This window comes from Nilaparvata lugens, chromosome 3 (assembly GCF_014356525.2).
Source record: "Nilaparvata lugens isolate BPH chromosome 3, ASM1435652v1, whole genome shotgun sequence".
In the NCBI taxonomy this organism is placed as follows: domain Eukaryota; kingdom Metazoa; phylum Arthropoda; class Insecta; order Hemiptera; family Delphacidae; genus Nilaparvata; species Nilaparvata lugens.
The window spans coordinates 95666796-95676785 of record NC_052506.1 but is presented as its reverse complement, the minus strand read 5'-3'; the positions used below and the strand labels follow the sequence as shown (position 1 = coordinate 95676785).

The 9990-nt window shown below is 33.6% G+C and overlaps 1 protein-coding gene across 2 annotated transcripts; it reads right to left on the bottom strand.

The window, feature by feature from the left end:
- Positions 1-435: 435 nt before the first annotated feature.
- LOC120350661 lies at positions 436-2792 on the bottom strand. Of its 2 annotated transcripts, XM_039425160.1 has the most exons (3): positions 2743-2792; positions 1735-1952; positions 436-1282 (listed from the first exon to the last, which is right to left on the bottom strand). In XM_039425160.1, the coding sequence occupies exons 2-3, from the start codon at positions 1934-1936 to the stop codon at positions 972-974; spliced, it is 513 nt and encodes a 170-aa protein (XP_039281094.1). In that variant the 5' UTR covers positions 1937-1952; positions 2743-2792; the 3' UTR covers positions 436-971. The 2 variants fall into 2 exon arrangements, with proteins under 2 accessions (XP_039281094.1, XP_039281093.1); XM_039425159.1 differs by lacking the exon at positions 2743-2792 and having other exon boundaries at positions 1735-2174.
- Positions 2793-9990: the final 7198 nt, after the last annotated feature.

Here is a 9990-nt window from a genome sequence, read left to right as displayed (position 1 = left end):
TTAAAAAACGCACCACATGATTTGCCGGCCCAACGTGAGGCATTTAGATACAGCACTACATGATTTGGCAAATCACCCTACATATGTGAGGCGAGTAAAATACCGCTTTACAAGATTTGGCGCCCAACAGTGATAGGCATTGAAGAGGTGGATAATCGACTACGAGGATTATTTAGTTGCTCAGTATACTATAGCGCTGACAACGGGAAAATTTTTTGAAAAATTCATGGTTGTGAATTTCTTCAAATTTAATATTAACTGTTCACTGTTATACAAAACAGCAAGACGTACCATACCCAATTTTTGAACAGAAAAGAAATTTATCGATTGATGAATTTTTAGAGAAAAAATCGAACTCAGAATTTTATTATTGTGTTATTCGAAAATTGGTCATATTATAAGTCATAGGTATAAGAAATACCACAAGAGAGGTCATATTATTTTAAGAATATTAGGTCTATATTGAAACAATTTATAAAATTTTATGGAAAAGAGGATTGAAGTTATTTACATTTTTTAAATTTTTAAAGCATAAAGAGGGAAGTAAAATTAAATCACGGATATATTGCGGAATAATTCAAACAGAACACTGCTGCTTTTATATAAAATTTTGCAAAGAATACTAGCCCTATATATAGAATTGCGGCAAGAAATTATAAGAGTAAAATATTTATAATAATAATAATAATAAATTATAAGAGGCGTACCTGTATTACCGCATAAGTGTCCATTGTGTATCCTGTATGTTCTTGTCATTTTTATGTTAACGATATTGCTAACTTGACTCATTTTATCACTGAACACATTGCTAAACCACTTTTTCTGTATTTCACTCACTACGAAGCTATAACAATTTCTATTGGATTTCTTATTAATTATTTTGTATATCACATCAACACTTTCACGTTTTTTATTCACCGCACACGTTCGTCGCATTATTTTCTCACAAACCATGGCAGGAAACGACCAGGTCAATCCAAGTCTGTCAGACACCGAGGACCTCTCACCCGATTGTTTGCCGCCATCCGCATCCGCCACCGCATCCGCCGATTTCCATCCCAATGTACTGGATGATTTATCTTCGACACAGGTGGAGGAGAGCTGCATTCTAGTGGAAGATCCGTTGGCAGCCCAAGAGCCGGAGGACGAAACATCGGGAGAGCATACGGACGACGACGCCCCAGAGACAGGAACTCCCATTTCTCGTACTGTCGCTCGGATAAAAAACCAGAAGATAACCGTTCGCCATACACCCACTCCCGCAATAGATATGGACGCCTTCCTGGAAGCAATAACCAGTAAGATAGAGAAAGGAAACAAACAAACAAATGAAGCAATAAAACAAAGTTCTTCAGCAACAAAGGAAGAGTTAAAGAAGGAAATCCAAGATCTAAAGAAAGAAAATAAACAAACAAACGAAGCAATAAACAATCTGAATAAGGAAATCCAAGAGGCAAAGAAGGTAAATGAACAGGGTTTGGAGAAGTTGAGTCAGCGAATGGACGGAGCATTCCGTGATACAGATAATACCATCAAAAAATTAGCCGAGTGTCTGGATAAATCAATTTTGGAAACCAATAATCGATTAGATGGGATATCCCAAGATATGCATACAAAAACAATTAACATCAAAGTCAGCCTAAAGGAACATGTACATGTGGAGAAGGATACAATGAAGGAGGTGAAAGTCAAACAAGCAAGCGAACATGACACATGTATGGGAGACCAACCCACCGAGAATGTCAAGACTGAAGTCGCACCGCACCCTGCAGAACGCCAAGAGGAGCCGGACGACACCACCCGCCAAGCTGAGGATGACACCCATCAGGTAGAGGGACAGCCCGTACCACCGCGCGCAGACCACCAGGAGTCCAAGGACGTTGCCCGCCAAGTTGAAGAGCAGCCCGGACCGCCGACCGCCCACATCATCGTCCATCCACCGAGAACAGCACCTGTAACAGATAAACCCAGCACTCATGAAGATAGTTCACAAAACAATAGAAAAACAAAAATCCACAACAAACCAAAATCACAACCAAAACTGAAAACCTATAAAACAAAACAACACACAAGCAAAATAGCAGTTCAACAGAAAAGAAAAAGCATTGATAGAGTTTATCTACATCGCCGTCATATTAGGTTAAAATCTTACATCAAGCTTTCTACTAGCATGCAAGAGAGGAGAAATCATCAAGAAGGCCTACAACCACCGCAGTCATGTCCGGTTAAAATCAAGCCGACTGTACACCACCATGCAGAGAAGAAAAAGATCATTTGAAAAAACACACAGACACCACCGGCATGTAAGGTTTAAAAATATCAAACTACATGTCACCGGTAAACAAAGAAGGACAACATTGGCTGAAGAGATCTACCTACTTCGTCGGCACATTCGTTTTAAGCCAAGTTTGATAAAACGGATAGTTGCAAATTGGAATGGAAACTTGAAACAAATCAGAAATCAAATTTAGATGGGGGCTTAAGAAAGAAATAATGTTTTAATTAACTGGAAACTACATTTGTGGAATACACCAATTATCAAACACTTCATAATCACAGCCTACACATCGAATCATATCTTAGCAGACTGGCATCTTTCTACTGCAGCCTAATCAACATAACCTAAACTTCGCCGCATCTCAGCTAATAAGGAAATATTATTAATCCACATCAAATGAAGAAATTATTATCAACTCTAAGTCAAGAAAATAAAACTACAAAACAACTCTAAAAATTACCAACCTGATCAAGCCATCTGCATCATGTTACAGTCATCACAGAAACAATCGCCTAGTTCTATCCGCACGACTGAAAAACAAAAACAAAAATTGTATTATCAACAGAAAATATTTGTAAATTAGAAATCAGATGAAGTTAGTAGTGAATAGGAGGAAAGAAAATAAACAAAGTTTATTTGAAAAAATGTGTAAATCTAACCTCGAAATACAGAATCGATAGAAAAATCTATTCAGAGTCAAAGCCTGTTCGATAATTTTCTTCGTCACACCAACCAATGTGTGCGAAATCATAGAGTCAATGTAAAGGAATCAAAGCAATATCGTTATTAATTATTGTAACCTATTATTTAATGTGAAATTATAAGTAAAAACGCAACCAAAAATATATATTTATGTTAAATTGCACGAAATGCGCATGTTCTATGTCATATAAATGTATCTCTAAAAAGCTCAAAAGAAAATGAAATTCTTACCTTCAAATGTGAAATTTATTATTGTTGCATCAAAAGATCATGAATTGTAATTCAAATTGATAAATATAATCTTGAAAGCATAATATTTGTAACCAGCATTGATAAAAATCAAAAAATCACTTCAAGTGTAACCCTGTTTGTACACAACGTACTAAGCGTAAAAAGGAATTGCTCGAGTCAAACGGTAGACAATTGTCAAGTCACCGAAGTTAAATCACACTCTCACCCAATTTATGTAAAAGCCAGAACAAAGAGTCGAAACCTGTAATAACCATGAAAAATGATGAAAATCTATATTTGTTGCAAATACTGTTTGAATCTTAAGAGGATAATATGTGAAATTTTGTATATTTGTTATAGTTATGGGTCTGCTCATAAGCCACCCGTGAATGGAAGTTGTGGAGTTGTTTTAATGAAGGATCCAAAGAGACCTCATTAATTATTGTATTTCGATTGTATCCAATGAAAGGAACAATCAATTATTTATTTTCTCGTAGCCAAAAGTGCACGATATATTGTTTTTAGTGTTAAGTGTGGAGTTTTCGTAGAAGTAAGGAGATGAAATGGTGTATTCATCACAATATCGGATTTTTCAAATAGTCATTGTTTCGACTCGTCTCCCAATTACCTATTTAAAATATCCTGGGGCTTTGTGTGATGAATTTTTTAAATAGACCTCATGAGAAGAGAGAAAATTGTGATTACCTTTTAAAATGAAAGAATTTGCTAAAGGAATAGTTAGCGACCGAGCGATAAAGCTTACTTATCAGTAACTGTATATTAGATAAGAGTACCGTTCTGTACTGAATATTTTCTAGAAAATTATTCAATAAAATTATAATTATTCTGCAAATAAAGCACGAATTATTTATGAATTGCTCATTGAATTTGAGGTTACACTTTGTTTACTATCGATCAGATGTTTAAAGCAGCCTGAACACAGCTGACTGATTCAAAGTATTGTCAAATGTCATGCCGGTTTTCATGCAAGGTAAAATATCATTCCTAAAAATTATAAAACTATCAATAAAGGACCAAGAATTTCGAATAAAAAATAAAATGTATGTATTATCGTTGAAATTATTTATTATTTAAGAAATTATATTATATGTCAGGTCTTATTGTAACTAACTAGGTCATAGCATGAACAGTATATTATTGATAAAACGGCAGAAATTAATTATAACAGTCTCAAACATAATAAAAATTGTATAAGAATATTAATTTATTAATGATTAATTCAACTGAACCACATGGTAATTAAATCTCTTTGGCAAGCCTAAGCCAATCATAGTGCATAGAAATAGCACCAAAAAGGTGATCGTTTGAAAGCAACACATGTTAATCTACTATCAGACAACAACCCTGCCTTATCATATACGCTAGCACATGTACATTGTATGAGAGGAACTATGTCTATGAAATTAAGCAGTTTTAAGAATTACATAAATTGAATTATTATTGTAATTAAAGGAATTATATTCTACTGCCTGCCACTGACGTCACGTCTACGTCACAATCGTTCTACCAATGGCAAATTTTCATGCAAATTATTACATCGAGATTCTCAGAAGAAAGGTCTAGCCAAGAAGCTTAGAGAAAAAGACAGCACTTCCCTTTTGAAATCCTCACCGTTCAGATCTCTTTATAGTTACCAAGACCTATTTGTAAAGTTTTCGTTCGATTTTATATGTTTTATTTGTGAGCCAATATTTTAGGCTAATCTATTTGTTATTTGTAAATTTACCTTCATCAATCGATAAATTTAAAAGTTTAAAGTAAATTATCCCTTAATTAATTTGGTGAAGGAGATATTTAAATTAAAATTCCACACGTGCTGAAACCGAAGCCTGGACCCGCTGCCGATCAAACGATTTTTGATCTAAAGAAGAAAACCACGACCACCAAGGAATTTCACGTGAGTTATAAGTTTAAAGGGGCCCCAATCTACGCTTCGAAAATATTTCAGTGCAGAAAAACATAAAATTTTCTTCGTTAAATTATTGGCCACGCCGACAAGCGCTTTAGCATTTAAGAGCCTAGAATTTATCCATATAGCATTTCTAAGAATTTGTAGTTTGATTAGCTATCCTCCGCTGCCAGAACCACGACCCCGAGCATTTTAAAAAATATTTTATAATTCATTTTTTCACTATTTTTTCAAAACTGTTAAACTTTATCAATTGTAAAATTCTGTCGAATCACGCATGGTATCATGCAAGCGCAAGAACATTTTTAACTCTTTTGTCAATGCTAAATTATTATCAATCTGTAAATCAGATTCTGAATCTGCACTGTGTGATCACATATTTTATTATATTATATTTCAATTTTGTTAATTCGTTTTCTGAGTTCGATTATTTCTTAAGCCTGTCAATTATTGTGTCTGATACGTTCTATATCATCGAGAACCGATCGAATACGATCATTGAAATAATTGAATTAAGCTGGATATTGGAACAGGTCTAAGTGGATGTAGCGAGTGGGGTCAGATCGAGATATTTATTCTTTGTCCTTACCTGCTCATATATCAGCTTTTATCTGTTACCAACCTCGACTTAGGAGCGAACACATCAATTGTACAGCAGATGCAGCCAGAGATCATATAAATTCCTACAATAGAGCTTAAAACCCGACAAGACTCTGTTCTCGAAGTATATTCTGAACGATATTTGGTCCAAATACCGTATTTTAATCCTTCAGAACTTATTAGAGACGCAGTCCCGTAAATTATCTACATCGGGATTTTTGCTCGACCTGTATGATTTTGTATGCTCATTCTTCACAGGTAATAATTTTAAGGTATCCGTATTCAGTGTTTAGCGGTCGCTACACTGCTTATAAAAATTTCATCATTATACAATCTGTCATTAGAAGAATCAAGGGTGAGCGAGCGTTTAGGCCTCCCGCGATTCCGACAATTGTATTGAATCTTGTAGTGAATCAATCAGTCTGGTGTACACTCAGCGTCCACGCACGCAGTTACAAAATTTATAGCCTCTACACCATTGATTCAGTACAAGATTCATCCTACATATGTGAGGCGAGTAAAAATACAGCTTCACAGCTTCTACTCATGTATGTTTTTTTTATTTGTGAAAATCAGTAAACTGCTATGTCGTAACTCAAGTATTCAAAAGTGTTTATGAGCAGTTCTCAGATTAATGAAACATTGAAGAGACTTGCAATTTAATACACAATATTTGTTCAATAGAAAATGTTTTAATCACGGTATCATGAATATTAGTTTAGTGCTAGTTGAAGGTATTACAATAATTTGAATCCATATACTTTAGGCTACTCACTCCAAGCCACACACACTGCACTCTTTATTTAAAAAAATGTTTAGCCCACTTTCAAAAACCAATGAACTGGTTTTTTAGGGGTAGAATACTGGAATACATAATTTTTGTTCGATTTCATGTACTCATTTGAAGTTGAATATATTCTACCCATTAATTCTCTATCGGAGTCTTATCGCAGTCCTATATAATGCTCAAAGGAAGTGAGAAAGATCACAATCTATTTTAAAAAAATGTTTAGCTCACTTTTAAAAACCAATAAACTATTTTTAGGGCTAGAATACTTCAATACATAATTTTTGATCGATTTCATGTACTCACGTGAAGTTGAATGGTTATTCTACCCATTAATTATCTATCGGAGTCTTATCGCAGTCCTATATAATGCTTAATCAGCTAGTATATTCCTATTTATTCGGCCCACAAAATAATTGAACCTCTGATTGTAAAAAGGGTATTAGTCCAATTTTTTGTCAAAATGAGTTATGGTAGCCATTTTGTTCCATTAAGATAGACCTTTCGATTAGTGTAAAAAGGATATTAGTCCATAGAACCAAACGGAAGTTATAGCCATTCATATTCTACGTTGATTTGAAGAAGGGTATCAGTCCAGGACTAGTATCGTTTTTACAGTCAACACGGCTGTTAGCAGTCAGCTGATTACTGTTGTCGGCTACGATGGCCATCTAAAGATGTGTAGTTTGAAATCTTCATTTAATTCCTAGCCATCTTTCTACACTCACATTTTCTTTTCAGTTTAGTCAGTCCAGTGATCTGATCAATATTGTTGGTCTCTATGCTTCTTTGGCTTCGTTATAATAATAGCCTATTTTCATTTTCCAAAATGTTATCTGAGAGTTCTGATAGTGAAAATTACGTTTCTCCACCTAAGCGTAAAAGGGTCGTGAGAAATACTGATTTATATGAACGCAAGATACATTCAAGCAAGCAGTTTCATTGAGGCATTATGACCTACACACCTACACAACTGTTTCAACTTACTGACAACTGCTTCAAACTTCAGAAAAACAATGTCATCCTCTCACTTCCACATTTTGAAGAGAAAGCATACACAGGAGTGATTCCTCTGAACTACAAGAAAGTGGAGGATGTAAGGAAACTTTTAAAATACATCCCTGATGAGCACAAAGCATTTTATGACTCGCTCATGCAATGGCCAATCACAATGGCCAATCAAGATGAAAGTAACAATGAATAGGGGAGGAGAGGAGGGTATGATTATATTGATAACTTTTTTTTTCATCTCTGATTAATGATTTTTTCAAATAAATGTATTATTTGAATAATTTTGCATGTCTTTAATCATTTCAATGTTCACAATACTCAAAAATCAAATTGATTGTAAAAAGGGTATAAGTTTTTGACCTTTATTGGGTATTTATTGGAGAAATGGATTTTTTTTTGGAAAATTTTACTGAATAGTATTATGTATATTATTGCAACTAATAACTTTTGTATGTAAAGTTTAAACATCCAGATGAAAATATTGAAGATAGAGAGTTTTTTGTGTCTCCTGAAAAATTGGGCTTTATGGACTTATACCCTTTTTCAAATCACCGGTTCAATTAATAGCTACTAAATTATCATTTTGATATGCTCACAACACAAATACATTATAAAATAAATATTTATGTAGTTATTTTATGTTCAGTCCATCTCATATTAAGTATTAGGATGGTTGAAGAGATCCCACCCACGCATTAATTTTTTCTTCAGCCCTTTGAAAGATGAAATATTTAATTTTTCTAAGGCTAGCATTTATACTACCCGAAGATCAATATTATTCCATTTTGAGGGACAAACAATCTCAATACGAAATAATTCATGTCTTATCTTCTGTTCTTCTCATCTTATAATTCCTATAATAATAGTGCTTTTATATTATATATAGTGCTTATTTATATAATATATTAATAATTCTGTTATATATACTAGTGCTGGGTATAGTTGAATGTATCTGTACCCTTTCAGAGTGAATGTATCCGTAGTCTTTCAGAGCCCTGTAATAGACAAAGCTAGAAGATGTGTATACCAATTACTGTCTATCTAAAAATCAATGTATTGATAATAGTTCCATGAGTAGTTGAGTGACGTTCTCAACCTAAATACATTGAAGTTGTATGATTTTATTTTCCGGTTATAATATTATTCCACTGATTTGAATTGTTCCATGATGGACAGTTTCAAGGGATACCTACTAATTCATTTTCATGTATTATTCAATACATGAAGACCAATCAATTTAAATTTTGACAGAGATTCGTGGAAAAGGCTTATAGAGGAGGCCAAGGCTGTTCAAGGATCGTAGACAGTGGGTAGACAATATTAAATAGTAGTAAATAGTGGCGAGTACAATATTATTTCACATTGGTGAATATTAAATCAATAATACTTTATTAGTATTAATGGTGAATTCAATTAATTTTTAAGATTGCTCCACCTCTTGATAATCTTTTTATCATAGTCTTAAAGAGCCCTGTAATGGACAATACAATTTTTTTATACATTTATGTACTATTCGGCCCACCTGGAACCAATTCAATCAATATTTTTGATTAAATTGTTGTCATCATTGTTGATGATATAATTGGTGATATCTCACATCATTTCCATCATGATATATTTTTCAGAATATTTAAATGTACTCTGTATATTTGTGATTGACAGTGCTGAAAGATTTTTATATTGTACTGTATTATTCAGCCTATCTTGAATTTAATGAATGGCTGTAATAATATTTGAATTTATACTTAGATGTTTATGTTCATAGTATCAGCGTATGTACTTGGAAGTATTTTTTTAGTTCTTGTGTAGCTTCTATATCGTACTTTTCTCTGCAGTAGTCCACTTTGGAGACAGTGAGGGTAAGACAAGATGAATAGTCTTTTTCTTGGAAGATGGGTTCAGCTGCAGTCATCTAGGAGCAATGTTCCAATCTTCATGCCATTTCAAAGGCATTGAAGCTAGGTTTCATTGAACATTTATTAATAATTATTTTTCTCCATTAGTCATTTGCTCTCACTCCCTGGCTTAAATTAACAACTTAAGCTGCGTTTATGTCAAAGCTATTAACGAAATGCTAATAACTTAATCCTTATAGATTCTATTAGATTGAACATAACTTATCATACACATAATGAACATATGTGTTTGTCAAGCTCCGTTCAATGTAATAGAATCTATAAGTATTGAGTTATTAATATTTTGTTAATAACTTTGGTATAAACCCAGATTAAGATACAATTATCTCATAGAGCTGCTGGATCCACAGGAACATTCCATACTAATTTAATACTTTCAATTGTATTTTTAATTGTATTTGGAAGGTCTTGCAGATTAATAGTGTTTCCACGTACAATGTATTCATGAATGAAAACACTAGAATATTTTATATCACGTATTTATTAGAAAACTTGCAAAAGAACCTACACTGGAGATGACACCATAGGTGCCGAA

What these genes read in the sequence shown, in the direction of transcription:
- LOC120350661 (XM_039425159.1), bottom strand. Translation starts at nt 1,978, where the DNA reads ATGAGTGCTGGGTTTATCTGTTACAGGTGCTGTTCTCGGTGGATGGAC. An exon ending in CTTCAGTCTTGACATTCTCG is followed by an intron (nt 1,283 to 1,734) that starts GTGGGTTGGTCT and finishes TATTGCTTCCAG; the next exon opens with GAAGGCGTCCATATCTATTG.